Raw genomic sequence first — 24633 nt, forward strand, 5'->3', positions numbered from 1 at the left:
TACAAAGCACAAAACGGACATACATTATTCCAGTTGTGAAAACGTTGCTTACGTCTGCTCATAGAGTTAAAGGGGGTGGGGGTGAGGAGACCATTTTAATCTTACACATGGTGTGTTACATACATGACAAAAACATTCTCCTGGACAGAAGCAGTTTTAATATGACATAGCTCCCAGAGAACAGTGTCCAAGAACATTGACTTTTGTTTTAAGTGGTTGAAGTGCCATAAACATTATTTAGAAAGAAAGAAGAAAAAAACATTGCTATTGTGCTGGCTTATTGCAAGAGAGCATCTTAGTAAGATGCATGCTTTGTTTCTCCTAAAATACACGCACAACAAATAAAACTGTTACATTTAACCTTTTTTGCTGCCAGTGTAGGTAATTTAGAAAAATATCATTCACTTCCATGCAGCAGAGAATAAAAAAAAATACAACTAATAGTACTGGTTTATGAAGGAGGATGATTTGCAACCCGTATGTTGTCAGAGGGAGCTTCCAATAATGACTCCCCTCCAGAAGTAGATAGTGACAAATGATCACAAACCCCTGAAGCCTTGCACATGTGACTTTAAAGTTCGATCCACAACAGCAGAGGTCTCTACCACCTTAACTGGTCAGATGTTCACCATGTCTGTACATATGGGACAGATAACAGGATGATCCTTAAAAAAACAATTATTTGTACACTTAAAGTCGCGATATTGCTTAAAAAAACTTGCTGGTTGTGTTGGACAATATGGGCCTGACCCCTCTTTGTAGCAGTCTCATGGCAGAAGTTGCATGCTTTGTGATGTAAAGAGATTAAAACACTTCCGTGCTTCATGTCAGAGGAAGCTCACATTTATCATTGCACATAATAAAGGTTACATTATTCTATTACTATTTTTCCGATAAAGGCTAGTCTTCAACAACTAGCAGTAAAACCCACTGGTCCCACCTAAGTAAACCATAGTGTCACATCTCTTTATAATATGGCCACTTCGTGTTTGCTGCCCAAGTTTTGCTGCCATGTTCTGTTCTCCACTTAAAATAATTCTACATGTCAGGTGCCAACATGGGATGGCGAAGATTGCCTAGTTGAAGCACACAGTGTTTCATCTTGGGGTAGGATGCTACACATACACATTCAAATTGCAGCTTTAATTCCTTGGCATCTACAAGTGCCCATAGAGGCATTCAAAGCAGCACCTAATAAATTTAACATAGAAAGTAGTTATTTAACCTAGAGCCTTGATATGATCTACAACCATTATGTCCTACTTTTTGATAAGACTTAACTCCCCTTACGTGTTGTGTACTGTATATAAAACATACATACTGTAAAATGTAGCATAATATTTATAATGAAGTATAAGACCTATTTAACCAAGTCACCTTTGGTTCCTGCCAAAGCCAAAAGGAATATATTGACCAGATTTCAATTCCATTACACAGGGTTAACACCCTATGTGCATTACAGACTTCAAATCTCTTATCTCCTTCCCTCAACAAGGACCCTAACCAAATGTACCTTGACAGAAGACTCAATCAAAGCTTTTTTTTTTTTTCATTTTGCTGTGCGTTGAATTGTTAAGAGCTGTTAAAAACAGTCCCTCGTTTCTCTGTGATGTAGGATGCAGTGGAATGTAAAATAAAAAAAACAAAACACCTCATTTATATATATATAAAAATAATAATTAAAAAAAAACCCTATGCTTTCCCCAAACCAAGATGGCAGATTGGGAAAGGGTGACATTCTCTACTTCCTATATGGGAAACAGGAAGCAAACCACCCCACCCAACTCTCCAAGTGCAAAGGGGATTACTGAGTCAGCGTAATGTTCCACGTAGGATCAATTCAATTTAGAACACTGTTTGAAAGCACCATAATGTGCTCATGTCACCCCTAGAAGAGCAACAGTTAATAGCAGTGACATGCTTAACGCCTATATAGATAAGAGATTGATAGCCTCGTAGAAATATTTGGATATTTTATTTATTTGACCTACTTTATAATCTGAAATTATCACCTAATCAGATAACTATCTGTCAGACAGGAAAGATGCATGAATAAATTAGAACTAAACTAAAACAAAGGCAACAGTACGGTGAGTTCCACAGGAATATATTCAGACTTTCAGCAATATTTTCAATGCAGGTTGATAAGCCACTGCAGATGACTGACCCTGGAATTCATTAACCATGTCACTGTCAGTAGATCACCTTGTCTCTTTTGGGGTTGATCATGCCCATCATTGGCTCAATTTGATCCTACATGAGAAGGTCATTTTCAGTTTGTTCCCAGTGTAGCTGTCCATTTATAGGCAGGCCTTTAAATCCATCGCCCCCCCCAACTCCCCTGAACACTTTAGTCACTATGTACACACTGACTGTAACATTTAATTCACAGTGATGACCCCTATCGCAGTCTATCACACAGGACATGACTTGTCAGGAGGCTGCTGACCAGATGTAGACCCAGCTGCTCCGGAGTTTTGGGGTCCAGATTTAGTGAACATAGTAGGCTTAGGGCGTGTGGCTGGGGGCCTCGATGGTGGCAGGCGCACAGATTTGGCGGTACGGAAAGGACAGGAGATGTCACTTGCAGAGCTCGAGCTGCGCTGGAAGCCAGGTTCCACATCCCTCAAGGATTGAGCATGAAGGGGACTGGAAGGCTCAGAATTGGGGGCAGCCACTGGAGAGGTCTTGAGGGGCTCCAGGGTGTCAAGTACCACATCAGGGGCATGTTTTGCACTGCTTTGGCGCTCTAACTCCCGAAGCTCATTAAGGGCAGAGTTCATGGTGGCTTCAATATCCTGTATGGATAAGAGACGTGTTATTAAGATAATAATCAAATGCTCGTTCACATGCGTTGTCAAATTTCTCCAATCCCAAAATACTGATAAATATATTGGTATTTTGTACACACATTATAACGATACTTGACACTAAAGAAAGTTTAGTCACCTGAGCAATGACCTCTGGGTCCAATGGACGATGATTATTGAAGCTCTTTGACCTTCCTGCAATCATTGCTTTACGTATTTGGGGACTATCCACTCTGTTCTTAAGAGACGAGTGCCTGCTTATGCTGCTGACTGTGCCATGGCCACTGATAGAGCAGCGGTCTGGAGCCTCCCTGGAGAAGCTTTGGCTCATGGTTGGCTGAGATGCTGGTCGTACTGCTCCACCTGGAGATGCTGGTTCCGAGGTGTCAGAACTTGAGACACTATCACTCTGGCGAAAAGTTCTCCGGATGCTACCAGACTCAGGCCTCTTCCTTTGTCTAGCAAAAGGGGAGAGTTGAGTTTGTAACATTTAAGATCCACCATAAGAAGACACAATGAGTATAAAAAACAAAACAAAAGAAAAAAAACCCCAAAACACTAAACCAGGTTTGGGACAAGGGTATTTAAGGGAGAAGTGCTCAGTGCTGCCATCTGAGGAAAGGAAAGGAAAAAAAAGAGGAAGAGGTAGAGAGAAATGGGTAGCTTTAGAAATAAAGAAAAGAGACAAAGAGAATGGAAAAGCAGAGAGAAAAAGAAAGAAGGGAAAAAGCGTACGTAATTTTAATGTCAGGAACATATTCTAGTGTATACACACAGACACATATACATATATTAATATGCAGATGTAATATGGCTGTGGTTTCACTAATTTGATGTTTGATAAATGCAAAATTAAGGACCAGATGGGGCCAGAGATGTAAACTTACTTGTTAATATTAGCAAGGTAAATATCTGCTACATGACTCCCAGTGGGGCAGCTGAGGCTAGCTCTAGCCATGATCTTCTCCTCTTGTAATGACTCTGTATTTTGCTCTGGCTCAGATCGGGGGCTAGATCTCTCGCTGGGAGGGTCTTCACTGCAAGAGAAATAAAAATGGTTACCATAATGTAAATTGCACCCTGCAGGTGGTAACATGTAACACGTACCAAGAAAGAACTTCACTGTGCCGTACTGCATTAAAGTATATAAAAGCCAAGGTCTAGATGCCTAACCTCAGCCTTAGACAGTGGCACATACAATGCAGCCACTGATCATTCTGGGAAACTAAAGTGAACAGAATATAAACTGCTAAGGTGATCCACTCACCTAAAGGATGACTACTGGGCCACAGCAGCCATTATGGCAATGAACCATGATTAATGGCATCTCTGCAATACCAATCCCTGTAGATCCAGCATCGCAAGATAAACACGGTAATCAAATGTACTGTATTTTTTAGTCATGGACATATTTGCTTTATTAAAGCAATACATTAAACAAGCAGACAAATTGCCTTGGATGATACCTAGCTGAAAGCTGAAACTAGTCTTTAAACCATGTTCAAGAAATAATTGTATTTATAAACTTAAGGGTTAAAATTAGTAACCAAATGCATAGTCAAAGAGGCTGTAATCCAGCATACAATGAAAACATGAGTTTTAAGGGCTGTAGATGACTCATTTTTGTATTGCTCACACAATGTTTCTATAGAGGACAGCTTTGAGGCTAAACACCTGCTCATTCATAAGCTTTGGAAGACACTGGTTATGTGGAAAATGTTACGCCGGAAACCTTGGGCAAGTGTTTTAATAATTCACCAATCACACTGAGAGCAGAGTTTGGGTTCAACATGGCAGCACAAGTCTCTAAACCATTGGGAATATGGTACTGGTGTAGAAGATGATGTGGTATCTGCTCACTATGCAGTAGTTATAGGCATAGCAGGTCGCACGTAATGTTAAACGATGTAACCTTATCTGTCAAAATGATAGATTGTTACAGGAAAACTCTGGCATATAGGTTGTTAAAAGGCATATCATTGGACAGAGTGGCATATAGGGGGGTATATGGCTTTTCTGGAGGCAGAGTGGCATATAGGGGTTAAAAGGCATATCATGGGGCAGAGTGGCATATAGGGGGTTAAAAGGGCATATCAGGGAGGCAGAGTGGCATAGGGGGTTAAAAGGGCATATCTGGAGGCAGAGTGGCATATAGGGGTTAAAAAGGAATTTCTGGAGGCAGGGTGGCATATAGGGGTTAAAAAGGCATTTTTGGCGGCAGAGAGGCATATATGGGGTTAAAAGGCATTTCTGGAGGCAGAGTGGCATACAGGGGGTTAAAAAGGCATTTTTGGAGGCAGAGAGGCATATATGAGGTTAAAAAGGCATTTCTGTAGGCAGAGTGGCACATAGGGGGTTAAAAAGGTATTTTTGGAGGCAGAAAGGCATATATGGTGTTAAAAGGCATTTCTGGAGGCAGAGTGGCATAAAGGGGGTTAAAAGGCATATCATGGGGCACTCTGCCTCCAGAAAAGCCTTTTGCCCCCCCATGTAACCCCCCCCGGACTTACCAGTGCTTCTGCCTCTGGTGTCTAGTGTGGACAGCGGGTGGCATAGAAGCCCTGGCGGCAGCGGGGGTTGTCTGCGTCCATCGCGCAGACGGTTGCCGGCTGCCAGAGAACAGAGTTCTTCGCAGCGCTGCAGGGAATTCTCCTCTCTGGCAGCCGGGGAAGGTATGCGCGATGCGCGTAGACAACCTCCGCTGCTGCCCACGCTTTCGCCGGCGCTCGGTGATAGAAGCCCCGGTGGAAGTGCCGGCAGCAGGTGAGGTTACCAGACAGGAGGATCCAGGTCCCCTGCAGCGCTACGGGGGATCCGGATCTCAGTCTCATAGTCAGACCTTTATTTTAGGTCTGTTTATAAGACAACCTCGATTATAAGACGAGGGGTATTTTTCAGAGCATTTGTCTTATAACTTTGTCTTATAATCGAGCAAATACGGTAATAGGCTTCTTTGTGAGCAGGGATAATAAAAACAATGACCTTCATTAAGGAAAAGAATACGACCAAAATCAAATGGTATTAGGCTAGCAATGCTGAGGGCCTAGTAAAATAACCGTAATAGTTTACTCTAGTGACCCTTAGTGGTGAATTGGCAAATTTGTTCAGATTCTGTCATCAAAGGAAAAAATAAAACTACATAAAAATACAGATAAAACCTTGTTCAGCCAACATATATATATCACATATATGTCAGCACTTGTTTAACCCCTTAAGGACAATGGGCGGTCCCTAAACCCATTGAAAACAATGCATTTTGGGGTTAATGTATGATTAATATGCGTTGTGAGGTCAGAGAGGCAGCAAAATGCCTATTTTCACCCACTTACAACTCATTGATGCTTTTGCTTTAGTGCAATGAAGCAAATGGTAAACAAACAAAAAAAAAACCCTGCATGATAACACCTCCAAATGCATAGCCTAAATTTACGAGCTTGTGTAAGAGGCCAGGGCGGACATCACCTGAAGCATCGTCACCATAAATGTAGATTACTATAACTAATTGGAAATATTTTATCATTGATGTAGCCACCCTATCAAAGGATTGCGCATTGCAGTACTTGATGATGAAGTAAAGACCACAAGTGGCAAACGCTAGGAAATTGCTAGTGATTTCTGCTACTAGAGGAACAGTCATATTATTTTATATTAAAACAGATCCACCACCAGCACCATTTTCTCTGTGAAGGACCTGGCTTCAAGTCTTTCAGACTTCAGTTCAATCTTGAACTATGCTACTAGGAAATAAAGCATTGTGCAAAATACCTGCAGTGCTGCCTGCCAGGATGTGACCAGTGGCCATCTGGAACTTTAACAAGCTGTGTCCAGTTGTACTACAATGTGTAAGGTTCTTTAATTTCAACAACATTTTTCTATGCACTTTTTGAGATCAGATCCCACCCCAACACTCCTCAATGGATATACCTTCCAGTTGCAGTAATCCGTCTGCTGCCGTATCCACTTCCTGTGCTGTTGGGATGACACCCTGAATGCGAAGACAGAAGAATAAATTACGGTGGTGATGGAAAGGCCAGACGACAGAAACTTGATTTTTTGGAGTGAGTTATAAGAATACCAGCTATACAAAATATCCTACACAGAGGAAGACAATGCTGGGAACACACAAAAATGCTGTATTAATTCACCTTGTATCCAGCTATTATTTTAGTATAATTGCTCTAGCTTTTCTAATAGATTAGGGAAGTGGAAGTTGAACTACACAATGTATATTGTGTAGTTAGTGTGGTGGGGTTTAGCTAGTGGAGAATTAGATAGATAGGGTTAGATTTAGGTAGGGGTTAAAATACATTTAAAAAAAAAAAAAAAAAAAAAAACTTAGAAAACTTAAAAAAAAATGAAAGTTATACTAGCGGTGTATAATTTATATACCTGTAAAACTGAATAAATGTTTTTACTACCATTTTTTTCATAAAAAATTGAATATATGAGTGTGTTTAAAAATAAATAAAACCTTACGTGTCTTGAAAAAAAAAAAAAAAAGTACAATCTGTGTGCATACACTAACATAGCAAAAATATCAAATTGCTCTCTTCCTGTAGCATAAAATAGCCTAATAGGGTTAATGATTGTCTGAGAAATCAGATCTAAAGAGGAGAGACATACAGTAATTACGCAAATAAATTCTTACCATCTTCTGAGCTGTGTGTCTCGGCTGTGATATCCAGTGCCGAGTCTTCTACTGAGATTGGTTCACTATGAGAACTCTCACTGCAGAGGAAGACAGACGAGACAGGTAAAGTTTGGGACTCAGACAAAATGCAAAAATACAATGGTGACTGGGCAGGGAAAAGGAGGCACCTTTACTGGGTCCTACAGTGCTGCTGTTGGTCCTTTTTGGTCTCTGCAACATTGAGTGAAGCAGAGTGCTAAGATATCATAATATCAAAGCCTTTTGCTTCCTTCAGTGATGATGCAGAAACCACAAGCGTATGCAAGTGAGAACAGAACTCTGCTTGTCACTTCCCAAGGACAAAGCTGTCCCGAAAACCCTGAGGTATGGTTGCATTGGGGTCAACAAACTAAGATGTGACAAGGGTAAAAACTCCAAAAAGGCTAAAAGATGCAGGTAGACAGTATCTGAGATTAGGAATACTAAGAATTCTAAATAAAATAGATCAGATGTGAGACATCAGAGAGAAAGCCACTTATCTGAAAGGACACAACAATAATATGGAACGGAGGTGTAAAAACAGAATTCCACAGAAACACTTGATATTTGACCCAAAGCGTTGTCAGACATTTGGGATTGAATACGGCCATTTTGACCATCCTTAGGGAAAAAGGACTGAGGTATTACCAAAAGGACAGTGTCCCTCAAATAATGCAAAACCATTAGAATCAAAAGCCATATTGTGCAGTATGAGTTTGTCTGCAAATATCCATTCAAGTGATTGATACAGTGTCTTCTGAAGATTTTGTTTTTAATGGATTTAATTAGAGAAACAGCATCCTCCAGCTTCTATGGAACGCTGTCTGATACATATGGTGACAGATTCAAAATATCTTACACAATTGTGAAATGGGTAACCACTGAAGGCTACTAAGCAGAAAAGTTAGGTTGGCCAACAAATGGTCAGTACTGCTGTATGGGTTGTAGAGCTTGGTCATTAAAGTTTAACCACTGCATTTTTGACTACTAAATTATTGAATCTTAGTACCAGTCTTCACTTATTGTTCCTGGCACATAGGTAGGTCCTTCCAGTTCACGTGCCCCAGGAAAGATGCTTTCATGCTGCATGATAATTGTCTTGATCAGCTCGTTGACGTGTGACTGGCAGGAAACCTGGTCTTGATTGTCAGGTACGCACATCAGGGTGGGACCAAAGCAGATGGCCAGGTTGTAGGGGTCCATCATGTTATCATCACTAAACTGAGAGAGGCTGTGTGAAATGAAGATATAAAAGAAACTGAGTTATCAAACAGTTGAGCCAGGGTATGCAAAGTGACAGGGATAGTGGAGATATGATAATTTATGATGAAACAAGGGTGGACCTAGAAAAGACCTAGGCAAAATGAAGCAACAGAGAAAATAATAGAAGAGCAAAGTGACAGGGATAGTGAAGATTTAATCATTCATGACGAAACAAGGGTGGACCTAGAACAAAGATGCAGACACAGATAATATCTTATAATGGTAAAATGCCACATGGTTTGACCAAAAGGTAAGAGTTGAAAGCCAGGAAGCCACATGCTGAACAGTCAGAGTCCTGTGCTCAGTCACCACGTGGAACACTCACTGATTAAGGAAGGCAAAGAGGTATCTCATAAGAACCAGAGTGGGAGAAGGAAGGCAGAGCAGGACCCTGCGGATGTGGGAAGCACGTTCTTGCATATTCTCCATTGCTGCAATATAGAAAATACTATGGATATCATATCAAAGTATGGGTTGAAGTGTATATTTTCCTTATAAAACAAATTATTCTATCACAGCAAGTTATTTATGGAATGAATTACAGAAAGTCTTCTATGGCAAGAAATATGTAGAAGTAATCTACATCAAAGCATTTCCTAGTGGTTTCCTAGTGGTTCTCAAAGTCAGAGGATTTTCTTAAGTCACCCAATGTAAATGTACAGAGAACCATACATTCCATGTATCTCACAAACAACTATAGGGTCTTACTACATTACTTATAAAAGGCCAACCACAGTGAGTATTTTCTGCAAGAATGACTGTGCTTGCTTTGCATAATGCATTAGTTCAATCAGCAAGACATGCAAGGAATCTTAATGACTTAACTATGCAGGCCCAACCTTTCTGGGGAAGCTCACTAGGGTTGGCCCTTCAGGATACATAGATAAGTCAATGACATGAAGATCTCAAGGTGTGTACAAGTATAAATTTACAGTAATCTATGGTTCCCAAAGATTGTGGATGCGGGTTCTACAATCCATCTCTCCTTTTCCCTTGTAAAGACAGGGACATAAAATATGTCCCTATACTGGGTTTTTGAAACAGACAATGGTGTAAATGCAGACATAAATAATAAATAGGACATTTGCATATTCTTGAAGGTGCACAAGTGGTCAATAAAATGTCTAAAACTGATTTAACTCCATGGCCAAGCTTCGATATCCTGAAGTCCTGGTTAATGTCTGGAATTCAACACCCCTTGTTCCAGAGTATAATTTGGACAGAACAATGCTCAACCCATGCTATAGGCACACCTTTTAGTTCTTCTGATGGCCTGGAAGTACAATATCTGTTTCATTTCAAATGTATGGAACGACATCAGTAGAGGTATTTATTTATAGATATGGTGGTACAAGGTGTACTTGGTTTGGAAAAAATGTTCAGAATGGTAATAGGAGGTATAAAAGTATAACCAAGCGTAATAGCATAATGATATAAATACTCCAGAGGGAAAGTAAATGGTGTATGGGCCAGCTGCACAGAAAAAGCAATAATGATGCAAACGCCCTGCTACACCCAGTATCCATATCCCTAGTAGACCGGGACACAAATAACTGTCCGCACAGTGAATTAGCGTTGGTGGCCCCCGCACACAAAGCATAATTATAAATTAGCAGTATACTGTATTTTAATGAAAAACAGACCAGAACACTCCGTTCTATACAGGAGGAATGTGTCTTTAATCCCCAGAGGACTGACAAGAAACCACACAAATTACGTCAGTATGGAGGACTGTGACTCTGTATAAATAATCTAATAAAAAAAATAACCACCACCTTAGGTCTGTTTTTATTTACTTGTATGTATTAGAGTAATAACAGTCTGGATACCAAACATAATCCAGGCACTTCTCTTTTTTATCAAAATGAGCTTAAAGGACAACTTATAATAAATATAATAAATCTACAATTTGTCTTCTTGTCTGATATGATGATATTCTGCACTCACAACCCAAACAGGTTCACAACATGAGTGGATGTTATATTATTGCAGGTTTTGGCGTTATATATGAGTAACTGTCCCGTGATGACATGCAGAAGAACACAAAACTTAGCCAAAAAAAAAATCACTGCCTTTGAAGTATCAAAGCTAAATTGAGGACTCCTTGAGCGACAGGCATAATTGCAAAGAGCTAAAGTAGACTTGCTGAGTAGTGAAAATTCCCCTTTAGAAAAGAATATTTGTCAAGCCAAAGGTTATTTATGGCACTGAATTCAACATGTGCAAGCACTGAAAAGGTTAACTACACCCATTGCAAAATGGATTGTCCCAAGGAATGATGATGATGATACTTAACCACTTCAAAAGGGCAGCAACTATTGCTAGAAGACAAGCTTGCTTCTTTGGTAGCTTAGTCATCATTTGGCATGATTTGTTCAAAGACCAAACCGCACCAGAATTTGATTTAACCCTTCACGCACCATAAAGCTTATGATAGCCATGTGGTCCTTTTCCATTTGTTGCTTTTACAAATGCTCAGGAGAATTCTGCAGAATCTCATGTGCATTTTCTCCTTTGCCCATCCCCCAGCTAAACGCCACGCAGGAGATATATTTTGGCCAGACATCTCTCCATCAAAGTGAAATACTTACTGCCAGTCTGCCACATCGCTATTATAACCAGAATTTCCATTTAAATACACTGCATTACTATAAAATGTATATTAATTCATGTTATATGTCACACTCAGTTTCTTACAGACACAGCTTAGGAGGTCATGGAAGATTTCCTTTGGAAAGAGTGGAGTTGTGAGCCCCCTAAAATAGAGTTTGAGGACCCCAGCAACAGAGTCCAAATCATGATCATTCTGATCTTCCTCTAGTGGGTCTTCCCCTGTAAAAAAAAACAAAAACATAACATGAAAACACAGTGACTAAAGGCAACCTTTATCCATTCAATGTCCATTGAGCTGAGAATTCCCCTAATGTTGGTATATAACCCCTTCTCCTACTATGTACTTCATAAAAAGATATTACACACACCCAAACATCTGCAAATATCAATCTCTGACATACAGACATACATCATAGCCTACATGCCTACTGTTTTACACCAGGACCTTACAGTTGATGAGACATTTTCTGCCTTTCTTTAAAATGTGCTTGAGTTTAGACTGTTAGCCCCCTTTAAAGAAAACTTGTCTAATTTGTATCCAACTACATTGTGAAACCAACAGTATAAAGCTTAGGCTTAATCCCATTGACGCCACATTGCTTATTTGAGCCACCATCTGAATGATTAACTCATCCCCAAGAACATCCTGCAAGAGCAGTTATGGAGCAGGACCTGGCTTCTAAAAAAAGTTATCCAATTTGCCGCCTAAACACATTTTTCCCTGAAAATTTCCATTTTGATGAATATAGCATACCTCGTTCAAAAGCATTCTTTATATCATTCACTTCCACCTGAGAACCAGACACTCGAAATATCCCCTCATGCTGGAGACCTGAAGAATGGATAGAGAAAGGATAGGTTAGCTTCTATATAGAATGAAGCAGTTGTTGAGGTACAGCAACATCTCAACTGAGGGATCAGTAGATACCATGACGGCTGAGAAATCGTATGCAGCTTTCTACCATAAGTGGGATAGGTTGCTTTGAATCCTGCAACACAATAAAAAAAATCATTACAATATGTCTGACCAGATGTTTCTTTTTCAACCAATCCCTCCATATTTAAAGGGATACTGTTAATTAAAAATGGGCCTATGTTTTCAAGGAAAATGACTGACAATGGCCTCCAACACCACCACATATGTTAATTTGCAGTTGCCACTGTGGTTATGGACCCAAAAAACATACAGCTAATTTTTGAAGACAAGCAAAGATGATTGAAAAAAAACTATATTAATTCCTGATATAAATCACGCTAAAGTCACTAGAAGGTCAACTCCACCCACTGTCTATAGCATTAGATAAAACATAACACACGTATCAGATATTTGGGCTTACAGACTTGAAACGCTTACCTGTTTCCGTAGGGTGGACATTCTACGACCACTAGAGAGGGGGAAAAAAAATCATTAGAGAGTACACTAAAGGCACACGCATATTATATGCTGATAATAATTAGTCCCACTGTGGTCTCTCTCCTATCAATAATTTGTTGATTGTTGTGGATTGGTTCAGGCAACGTTTGTAATGGTGGTAGAGAATAAGGGAGATCAGTTCAGGACATGAAATTGATTAGTCAATGAGACATAAAGCTCAGTGGGAGGTAAACACTGATTGCCAAGCGTAAAAGAACAAACTTCTAGTAGTTTACAATAAATGAAAATATTATACTAAAATGTGGGATTGTAACAGTTCCTCTTTAAGGTCTTTTCTTCTGCCCAGGTACACATGCTTAGGCCTCAGGATAAGGATGAACCAGTAAACTATTAAGGGGACACCGATGTCCAACTGGCTATGTGCAAAGGGTAACAGTATAGCAACAGGTCAATTTAAGCTAGAAATAACCTACTACCAGAGACATTTCTTGGGGGCAGTTCCCCTACCTACCACTTACCTCCATAACAACCGTCTACCATATTGAGGGCCAGAATATGAAGGCTGGCCACAGTACTCCACAGTGTGCATGAGCCAGTTACAAAGTAGATCTCTGATCTTCCCACAAGTCCAAGGAGAAGCAGCATGTTGGAGAGCCTGATTGCACAACAGACACCCCTCTGCCACATAAATGGGTGTAGGTCACCCAATGTAGAACGATCTGCTGACACAGCAGAGGCTGCGGACCCCAAACCTATGTTTTAGTTCTCTCGTTTTTTGGTTTTTTTTTTGTTTCCCATGGAACTGCCGCCCTAGGCTTAGTCAGCCTAGGCAAGATTATGACTGCTTGCTACACACCATAACGAAAATTATAGCAACCCTGTGTAATGATTTTTAGAATTGTAATCATCCAGAACAACAACTTCTAATTTAGGTGAAAAATTGTTGCAGTTCTGTCGCTTACCTGGCAAGAGAACAATCTGTCCGCTGACCTGTAAAAAGAACCATAAAGCTACATAAATAACAAAGGAAATAAATTTGCTTCATAAACACTTGGGGCGGTACTCTGGAAAAGCTATGGTCTACGAGAATTTTTATTACTAATATACATTGCATGTTTATAGCGTACCAGAAGATTCAGTGGCACTATACCAAGCCAATAACAAAACAATTCAGTGAACACAATATCAACAATGTGCTCATGCCAGAATCAGCATTTTTTATCTATAACGTTTTTCCAAGCACAGACACAAAGTAGATTACTCATTCAGTCATATTCCTATGCATAAAAAAAAAAAAAATCACAAACCACCACCAACTGGTACAAAGGGAGAGAGAGCTCTGCTCTTGTGAGCTTAAAATCTATATAAACGAGATTGTAAAAGTATCAGTATATGGAACACCAGGCTTGTGGAAGTCAATGGTGCATGATCATATGTCCAACACAAAGCCTTTTGTTAACCAACCCTGATTGAATCCACTACAGATGATTCTCATTTGAGATAATTATTGACCTTGTCAAGGTGTCCTACAAAGATCACCTCCTTCAAACCTTGTCCCTGGCAGCAGATGAGAAATGACTTTTCTCCACCCCCTGCTCCCAAACTCACACTCTCCCAGGCTCTTCTGCAGCATGTCATGCTTGGCTTTCAGTTTGGTAATCAGATTTCGCCCCTCCAGGAATTCCTTCATCTTCTGCAGAGAATAAAAAAAGGGAAATTGTTTAATCAGCAAAAGCCCAGCGTTATTCCCAGAACACATAGCTATTATACCTGACCTAGAAAATTCTAATTAATTTCTGTGCTTTAATATAATTGAAGGGATGTTTCTTGCGGCCATCTATTACAATTTGTCATTTATCATGTCAGAAACATTGTGCGTTAAATGGAGAAGAAGCCATATTGATAGGACATCCTGAGATGTATAGTGGTTTCAAGAAATAGCAGCTTCTCAGTAAAGCAAGAATGAGTCGTGCTCAGAGGTACAGAAGTCCATCTGAAAGTCTATACAGAGGGTGCAAGTTCTTAACATTTCCATCATATTCAGCAGATTATTGCTTTTATTGTTCAAGGAAAATAAAGACATGATGGATATCAGCCAGCACTTTTATTCTGTCTTCCTTTCATACCTCAGTCTACCTATGTGGAGTCAGACCATTATATAATACATTTAATTCAATGTTGCTATAAGGTGCTCTGCGTGATATACCATTAGAATTGGTAAATTGCCAATTGTTCAGATGACATAACCTTTCCATCAATGTCTGTGTGTCTTGGAACGCCTCTTAAAACAGTAACTTGTTCAGCATATTAACATTTTAAGCAACATAAAACTATTAGGTCACTTGTGTTGAATAATGACTTCAGTCTTCTTCAAATGGCTCATCTGTATGGCCATTGTGAACTATGTTATTTAAAAAAAAATGTTTGCTACTTACAATATATGATAAGAGTGCAGGTAAATATTTGTTTTTTTTCCCATAGCCATGTACAGTTATTATTTGGTTGTTCCCTACATAAAAAGCCAATAATATATGGTGCTACTCATGTGTGGCCAAAGCTACTTGGCACAGATACCATCAGTGTTCCTTTGGCAGGCGGTGACCATTGATAACATATCAAATATCTAGAGAAGTGTCCATGTCTTTCAGTTTGAAGATTAGTTTTGCAGAATAACTTTTTGCATCCCTTTGAATATTACATATGACATTTTAAGATAACTATTTTATGGCTACAAAGAAAAGGCTACCATTCCAGACTGTAGTTAATCCTTAACTCACTGTGAAATAGAACTGTTCGGTCTCCTGCTGGTTGGCACGGCGCTTGGCAATGCTGGGTTTGCTCATGTAGGTCTCCGATACTGTGGACTTTACAGATTCCATGGAGTTGCTATATTGAAAGCAGTCTGATACATCAAAGTCCTCTACGGTCACCATGTCCTGTATAGTCTGCAGCGTGGCTTCCATGGTCTTTTTAACCTAAAAGATGGGAATAAATATGGGTTAAAGTGCGGATGACCAGATTAACAACATGTAGAAAAGGAAAATTAATAATGTAAAACAGAAAACAGAATTACAGTGGAAGACCAAAATAAAAAAGAGAGGCATGGATACAAAGTAACATAATTAAAAACAATGAAGGGAGACAAATTGGAGAACTACTGAATGAAGAGAAAAATAAACACAACAAGAAATCCTTCATCTAAAACGAGTAAGAGGGAAGGCGCAGCGAGGGCAAAAGCAAGAGCGAGAGGCATTAAATTGGGAAGAATCGGGGCAATTGAGAGACATGGCTACTGTGCAGTCAGAACATGAGAGCAGAGTGAAAATGGAAAATGGAATGAATGCCATGAGCACAGCATGCGGGCTTCGTACCTCCTCATTCTCTATCTGCAGAGTGGACAGACGGCACTGCAGCTGCTGACACCTTTGAGCCAGCTCCCCCTGCAGAGGCTGCTGAGCACAGAGCTGAGACATCTACGGGATACAGAGAGATAATGAGGTTAGGGAACCACCTCGGGGCTCACAATATAATAGCAAATGTCTAATATTCATATAATTTGTTTTGTTTTAATCGATTTAAGATATATTAAAGCACCACAATGATGACAAACCAAAATCTGTTCAAAACTGTTTTCTTTCTGATTCAAAGGCAATATAGTATTTATTTTTTAAATAATTATATATATAATGAAGTATATGCATTATACATTTAAATGTATTTGCACAGTAAACAGTAATGTGTTTGAATAAACATGGCAATAGAGTCCATGATCTGATAAATACTAGCATTAGCAGCTTACTTGTTAGTATTTTATATTCTGATAATAAACATTCTTAGCAGACCTAACAAATATCTTCAAAACTTATAAAGGAAACATTAATGTATTGGTCAGGTGTTTTTGCATCCAAATTTTACTAACATTATTATTGGTAAAGCATCCCAACCATTAACAGCCTAACATTTTGTGGTGTTTGACTAATTACAAATTATTGTTAAGTTAAGGTTCTGCTTAACACCAAAGCAACGGATAACAAATGAAAATATTTCATTAAATCATATATTTGTGTTTCTCACGTATTGGAGGACATTGCTCTAAAAGATATTGTGAGTAAGGTGACCACACGTGGGTCATTTTTTCCCAGACACATGTGCTGCCCTGCAGTATGCGGGATGTATAACCCCACAAAAGGGAATCGGTTACACAGTTATACATCCCACAACAAATGAAACGCGTACATGTGCTGGTAAAGAATAGCTGATGAGATCACCCTTCAAAATCAAAATGCAGTGTAGATCAAAGAGTCAGATACACAAGACACATACTGGCGTACATACACACGCACACGCAAAACATAGTACATGTGATCATACAGTCAAAAGAAGAGGTAACACAGAAAAGTTTAACATATTGGGATGACATTGTATAGTCCATGAAGAAAGATAGATGGCATTTCTCATTTCTGCTTTACAAATCGTAAACCAGACACAAAATTGCTACATTAAACTGTATCACAACACACCATTACTATAAAGAAACACACTTGACAGCTTACATTTTGTTTAAATAAAGGTTTGTTTTTTCCCCCCATAAATTTAAATATAATTTTGGCCTACAAATGACAATACAGATTTGTCTTTCATGCAAGCATGTGATGTAACAAGCATTAATTATTCATATATGACTGACCGTATCACCCATGTGTGGTTGGAACTCGAACCTCACAGGAGGGCAGAAGACAGTATTGGAGGACTCCATTAGGCGCTGCTTGTCTGCTGAGGCATCTAGATTTTCCGTGGCATTCTCTAAAGTTTCTAGTCCCTCCTGTTTGGAGTGCTGCAGATTAAACTCGGCAGAGAGGAAGGTGCGTAGAGCACGATGAAGACTGGAGTGGTAACCCAAGTCACAGCACTGTGGAAAACACCCAGAACATGTAAACATAAAAAAGGAACATGTGGTGCACCATAACAATAATCAGATTTCGAAAGTCCCTTCCAAAAGGTTCCACCCACCCGCGACCACTCACTAAAAACTGCTTTTTGTGCATTGAGTGGCACCAGTGGTAGTGTGAAGCTTTCAAGAGTTAAGTCGCCCTGGGACCTGCATCCCCTAGGGACAGCATTTTACCTAGGCCACAATCCCTGATGGTCACCACCAAGATCTTTGCCTCACTGACCACTGATATCAGTCCCTCTACTCCCGTAGACATGGAGACCAGGGTTTATCAACCTAGGGTATGTATAACCCAAAGGACCAAGAAAAGGATATATTATGGGTGCCTCCATACATAACATACTCGGTACACATATATAGAAATCAACAGTAACCTACACCTAAGAATTATGGTTTGTTTTCACAGATACCAGAGGCACTTACATCAATGAGGTCTGATAAGTCGTGGATATAGTATTTGAAGACCGACGCGTTGGTGGCTTCCAGTGCCAGCACATACTCATTCCTGGCCTTGATAGCCTTGACTTTGTTCTCTGTGTATTTTGCCTGACGCTAGGGGATGATAAAAAGGAGGTATTAGAACATAAAGTGTTACAAAAGACAAATCTTTTACAATTGTTAATTGGCAAGTATTGCTTAATATTAAGACTTTCCAAGCCACCATCTTTAAAACGTCTGAATCTTGGCTATAAACATCTTTCCCTTAAATATACCGGATTTATTGTTCCTCTGGTATTAGCTCTCCCTTTCTTATTTCAGAGACGCTTACCTATGTAAATTATATTTAACACTTATCACTTATTTTAACACCTATGCCTTATACAGATGGAACAGCTTATAGTCGGTAGTAAATTATTTTTAACACGGAGCTCATGGTATAGCTCATATCTCAGGATTGTAACATAAATAATAAAGACACGCATATGTACGCAACAGATTCATTATCAGGAAATATAAATATTATATATGTATATACTGTATGCACACATATACGTGCTAGTACGTTTCTAAATCTGCAGCGTGGTCCCCATCTTATGTTGCATTATTTGATTACACATTATACTCATCAAGAATACATTGTGCAATTACCCACAATCCAGCACTGACATATGACATCTGTACACATGCTGTCCCCTCCCCACTGGTGTATCAAATGATGCAACATTGCAAGATCTATGCTGAAGACAGATTAAAAAAAAAGGAAAGGAAACCCTGTAATATTTCCATATATATGTATTATGTAAGAGAGAGGCAATGGATGATATTTAATAACAGACAGGCCTTCCGAAATCCACCCTGTTTGAGATTACAAGAATTGAACAGGTCACTGTGAAACAATACAGAGCGGACAAAGCGATAGGATCAAACAGAAAGGGAGGATTAAAGAGGGATCGAGGAAAGGGCATACATGAAAACGGAAAGATTAAGAAAAAACGAAAAGAAGTGAATTTGATCATGCAGAAAAAAAAGACGAAAGCAATAAGGAAGGCTTAAAAGGCATAGAGACCACAAACAATGCAAGTCCTGTTTCTCCCCAGTAATGATGGCTGTTATCAGCAGTTAATGATACTAGGTCGTGTTCACAAACAGAAATTCTGGGACAGTGCTACATGGGGAGACATATTAATGGGCATTTCACTGGCAGCCATGGTGATAACTCTGCATTTAGAAAGTTTGGAACCCATTCACTCTTTATAATATGACTACTAAGCTCTTAATGATTCAAAGCCATCACTACCTTTGAACCATTCCATCAGTATTATCCGAATCTTATTATAATAATATAATTATCTTATTAAAACTATAGCTTGTGTTTTTTTTTTAATCAGCATTGGAGATACTAACTTAAAATAGATCGGTGTGGCAGGGTCATCATTATCTAATCAATTTGCCTCTACTGAAACTATCTCTCCATTCTTCTCACTTACCCTAAATAGGTCAGAGATAACATAGCAAGGAAAAGTATATTGTTTATTTTCATCTGTAAACACCATAACATGGTTTATTTTGTGTACAGAACTCTAAACGTTAACACTTGAGAAACATTACTGACCCACTTTAACAAGTAGGCCAGAATACGTACCAGAATCGAGTAACAAAGACTTACCAAAATTAAAAGTAAATAACAAAAAAAAAAAAAAACACGTCTCACCTTCTCCTTCATCTTCTCAATCTTCCTAACAGAGCTGCGCCTTATGTGTTTCTCTTCTAATCGAACAGTGGCTGCAGTGTCAGGGGAACGAGGTGTTTGACGATCCTCTTGTTTCACCGACCGGCTCATCTGCTTCTCCTCCTGCTTTTCTGCCTCTTTCAGCTTGCTCTGGGCGCTGATGCTGTCAGCATTATACATGTGATAAGTCTTCATCACCTACAGCAAAGACAACAAGCGATCAAACCACAGTGGCTGATTACATTTTAACTCAGAAGCATGAACTATTAGCCTGCCCATTAAAATGAATCAATCATTTATTATAATAAATCATGATGTGGTTGTAATGATTCTTATATCTCAACATTGTGTTTGTGATCTCCTGCAAAGGTAATCAATAAAATATATAATCAAATAAGCATCAATCTACAGCCAAAGCTGGGATTTTTTTTCATTCACTCGCAAGAAAGCAGATGTGCGCAATAAGCTGGTGCCTTGTTCACAAGGATATTGAGGTTATTACCATGCATATGGGCAGGGCGGCCAGGGCCTTCAAACGGAATTAAAGTTGTGCGATATTCTTTATTCAATGTTTCTACCTCTGACGATATAGAAGTATACAAGTAAAAGCCACTTACTGTGTAAAGCTCATTTAACACTTTCATAAGGTCCTCGTGAAGCTGCAGGCCGATTTCTTTACTCTGTAGAAGCAAAAAAACATTTAATTGACACAAGTAGCAAACCATCAATATGCAGGTGTAGCGTCACACATACAGAGTAGAAAAGGGAAATCAATGAGATCAGTGATGAAAATGCTGGCCATAGGCATTAAAGGATTCACGCCCATTTTTCCTCTTGGGCTTTAGTGACACACTCTCTTGCCTCACTGATGATATTGAACTATTTGACAAAGCCATCAATAGAAAGTGACATTTAATATGAATGAATTAACAATGGATCCACTTCATCACTTAAGAACACAAAAGATAAAAACCATTTGATGATAAGGCTCCCAATAATAACTACGCACCAGCCAAAACGTGTTTTAAAAATGGTGAATATCTACATAATAATCATGTACTTAAGCCATTTTTTTAAATAACATACTAAAAAGGGGCATGAATGAGAAACAAAATTCCTAACATATTAGCTGACAACGATGTTTATTTTTATAACAGTAGTGTTTTTACATCTTGTTGATGACAATTGTATACTGTATAATGTTTTGCCAACGTACGCCCATTAATATGTAAAAAAAAAAATTTTTCCCCCCTTAAACACTAACACGCCTTGTCATAATTTGTTAATCAAACTAAAGTTAACTGATAAATATAGTATATGTAGTGATTTTTTTTTTGTTTTTAACAAGTTAGCAGGAAGGCAACAGAGTCTTCCCTGTAACTTTAATATGCATTGTGAAGGACCAGTAAATTTGTAGTTTGGTTAGCCCTGCATAAAGCATATTTAAATCAGTGAGAGTTGTGCTGAACTATGCATAACACAGACCCAGATCAGGCCTTCTTGGAAAAAAATGTTACCTAAAAACTTCCACTTTAGTTCTATAGGCAGGCTCGGACGGGCCATCTAGCATGCCCGGCTGCACTCTACGTAAGCATAAAAACATAGCGCGTTCCTACGTCATCATGCGGCCTCTAGACTTAGAGGACCGCCTTGTGATTGTCAGCCTGGTCCTAGTTATATGCGTCACCAAATACTCCGCCATTTATTAATACTGTCCCCTAATGCACAGCTGTAAAAACACAGCTGGAAGTCACAAGGAAATGCATGTTACTGAAGAATTTAAATATGGCTTTATTTTTTACATCACGGACCCCAAGATTTATTTTTCTCCCCAAGTGCAACTCAACAGAATGCACAATTTGTGTGAAAGGGCTGTAATTAATTAATTATGCGCTACATAAAATGTAATATTTGTATTTTTTATTTTTATGTATTCTGATCACAGAAAACCTTTTTTAAGCTACAGGGCAAATTAATCTGAGGTGCTAGTTAATGAATTTTCAATAGCGGATCAGTGGAAATGTTAGGGAGACATCAAGAGAGCGTGCACCAGTGATAGCGATTTCCAGGAGACTTCTGGGACTTCAATGGCAGTGCTACTGAGCATCCGCAAGAGGTTTATATACTATTGCTTGTTTTTTTTCAGCAAAGGATGTCACAGTAGGCTCATTTACCATGCAAAACAGACTAACATCCATTAGATAAGACTGGTCCTCTAATTTATTTTTTTTTGTCAGTAGGATTGGTGGCATAACTGCAAAGCTGTCACAATGATGACACTTCAGCCCCTGATGTCCCCTGTATTGTGCAGGATATATCCCCCCTGCACAATTCATGGTACTCTAAGTACTTTAATATGCATTATTCAAACCTAGATTAAAGAATAAGCACTTATCTTTAATAGAAGATGCAGCTGCAGAAAAACACACTGACTGGCGGCTTCAACCAGGAACGCGTTCTCATTGAAATCAATTGGAGAGCTTTTCGTGCATGTTCAAAAGGACCCTCGTTAGATTACCCACCCACCCCCACACACACGGTAAAGGGACACCCCCAGCCCACCGAGACAGTTTGCGGAGATAGCAGAAGTAGATCTCTAGGTAGGGGGTCAAATCAAAACAAGCATTTGCAACAGAGACCACACACACACGGTTGAGGGACCACTAAACTTTCATATACATTATAATGCATATGATGGCTTGAATGTCCCTTTAAAATATGTGATGTGGCAGCAAGACGAAGATCTGTTAAGGTCACTGTAGCACAACACTCTGCTTGCGTTCTATAGACAAAACCCAATAGAATTGAAAACTGGTTCATTGGCACATTTCAGTTTACTGGCCTTTTGTTTTTCTTTCAATTGGGAGAAATAAATAAAATGTGTTATTACTGTTACACTAAGTTACACTTATTAATGCAATTATATACATTATGTACTCGTTGAGGTGGAATTGAAATCTTAAGTGTGCAAAGCGTCTCTTACAATTAGCAGTCAAACGCATTTATTCACTGTCTATGCTTGTGCATGGTCACCATCACATTTTTTTTGCTTCAGATGGTAAGGTTAAGCTGGCATAATGGGCAACATAAGAGAGCTCTAAGAGATGACGAGGGATGCTGGCAAGATGAAGACGTGACAGACGGAGACTGGAGGAAAGATTCTTGGAGGGCGTGTGGTGAGGAGAGAAGGACTCGTTGGGTAATGGGGGTTTAAGAGAGAGCAGGATGAGGAGATACCCTCCGGAGGTCTGGCAACAGATGGGCATGGGACAGGCGGGTGAACACGCACTGTATTAGCTGGATCACATCCTGATCCCCTGTAGGTCTGGCAAGCCAGCCACTTACTGTGTGAATATCAACAATTATTCAAAATATTACAGGTTTATGAATATCTGTACCTATATCTATATAACAATATCCATGTCTAATTTATATATACAAACAGACCTGTATCAGTTTATCTATATGTGGCTATATTGCAACACTTTGTATTGTTTTATTAAATAATGCACGGAAAATAAAAAAATAAATAACAAATAGGCACGTTCCCCACAAATATATAACAGAGAAAGAGTTTGGGCAAGTGCTTTACACAGGAAGAACGTCCTTTAAGGTCCAATACATTTAACCCATGAAGAACCACTTCCTCAAAAGCAAGCAGTTATGGCCCTCACAAATTATTGTTCAGTACCAGACAAGGGAGAAAGCCAGAACTCAGACGGACTCCCCTCTGCCAACTCGGGGGACTGGTGTTATTAATTAATGATGTTGTTTTTTCTAAAGGCTTCTAACACAGGAGGGGGTAGTTGCCTGCAATCCTATTAATTGTTAATATGTTCCCTTCCACTGCCTCTCTCCCCACAGGACCTTTTAATGTGGCCCCACTACAAAGGCAGGGAAAAGACCACAAGCTACGTTGTATCTTTAACCCTTTCCAACCCCTAGGATACGTAACGAGAGCAGGGTGGACCGGAGGTTAAAGATGCAGTCCCATCTACAGTAGCTGGCCACAAATCAAGCCTTTGTGTGGTATTGTACAATTCAACTGGTTTAATTAAAAATAGATCCAACTATCCTAGAAGCAATCTACTCATTTTCAACGTTGGCATAAAAGTTGTGTACTAATTTTCTTCTTAGTGGTAAGTGGCTGTCACATACCTCTATTACTAACCTACTGTATTGCAACCCAACTGTATTTGCCCTTTATACAACAAAAATAGCATGTGTTTAACCTATTCTGTTGGATGTAACACTTTATGTAAAACAAAAAATTGTCCCCAGAGTCCCCAAATCCTTCCAAAAATATTCAAATTTTACTTAATTCCAAATTATGGCAGGTCACAGGCGTCACAGGTAAGTTTAAAAATGGAAAAAGTGCCTGGTTTGATATGATTAAAGCTCCAAAGGAAATAATAAGGTGGCACATTTAACCTGTCTGCCACTGTTGTTCATACCTCAAGTCAAGTATGAAGAGCAGAGTCCAGGAGGAGGACATGGCATGAGGACACTGGATAAATAAATAATGAATGTTTGAGGCGACTCAACTTGTATACACCCAATATTTCAGGTGTCAACATTGCAGAAACCGCAGGTGGCAGCTCACCAGGAAATCGCAGGAGTTTACACTGTTTGAGAGCTGCACTGAAGACAGTCAGAGTCTTCACAGAATAAGTGAGTTGCATGTGTGTTAGTGCGAGGGTGTGTATGTGCGTTTTAGCGTGTCTGGGTACATTAGTGTGTGTGGCTTCAGGTTGCTTCCGTTATGTGTTTATGTACTTAAGC

The 24633-nt window shown here is 39.3% G+C and overlaps 1 protein-coding gene across 1 annotated transcript in view; it reads right to left on the reverse strand.

Moving 5' to 3' along the window:
• Positions 1 to 1953: 1953 nt before the first annotated feature.
• SRGAP2 (SLIT-ROBO Rho GTPase activating protein 2) overlaps positions 1954 to 24633 on the reverse strand; it is a 32927-nt gene continuing 10247 nt past the window's right edge. Inside the window, exons 3-21 of the mRNA XM_053454426.1 lie at positions 20469 to 20531; positions 19834 to 20049; positions 18105 to 18233; positions 17418 to 17639; positions 16102 to 16203; positions 15508 to 15705; positions 14339 to 14423; positions 13693 to 13720; positions 12710 to 12740; positions 12284 to 12344; positions 12110 to 12187; positions 11440 to 11574; positions 9068 to 9173; positions 8489 to 8710; positions 7459 to 7538; positions 6735 to 6795; positions 3698 to 3847; positions 2950 to 3268; positions 1954 to 2798 (exon numbers count right to left, since the gene is read on the reverse strand). Coding sequence (XP_053310401.1) covers positions 2415 to 2798; positions 2950 to 3268; positions 3698 to 3847; positions 6735 to 6795; positions 7459 to 7538; positions 8489 to 8710; positions 9068 to 9173; positions 11440 to 11574; positions 12110 to 12187; positions 12284 to 12344; positions 12710 to 12740; positions 13693 to 13720; positions 14339 to 14423; positions 15508 to 15705; positions 16102 to 16203; positions 17418 to 17639; positions 18105 to 18233; positions 19834 to 20049; positions 20469 to 20531 — 2670 coding nt within the window. The 3' untranslated portion in view covers positions 1954 to 2414. The remainder of the gene's footprint in view (positions 2799 to 2949; positions 3269 to 3697; positions 3848 to 6734; positions 6796 to 7458; positions 7539 to 8488; positions 8711 to 9067; positions 9174 to 11439; positions 11575 to 12109; positions 12188 to 12283; positions 12345 to 12709; positions 12741 to 13692; positions 13721 to 14338; positions 14424 to 15507; positions 15706 to 16101; positions 16204 to 17417; positions 17640 to 18104; positions 18234 to 19833; positions 20050 to 20468; positions 20532 to 24633) is intronic.

Source organism: Spea bombifrons, chromosome 2 (genome assembly GCF_027358695.1).
Source record: "Spea bombifrons isolate aSpeBom1 chromosome 2, aSpeBom1.2.pri, whole genome shotgun sequence".
Taxonomy (NCBI): domain Eukaryota; kingdom Metazoa; phylum Chordata; class Amphibia; order Anura; family Pelobatidae; genus Spea; species Spea bombifrons.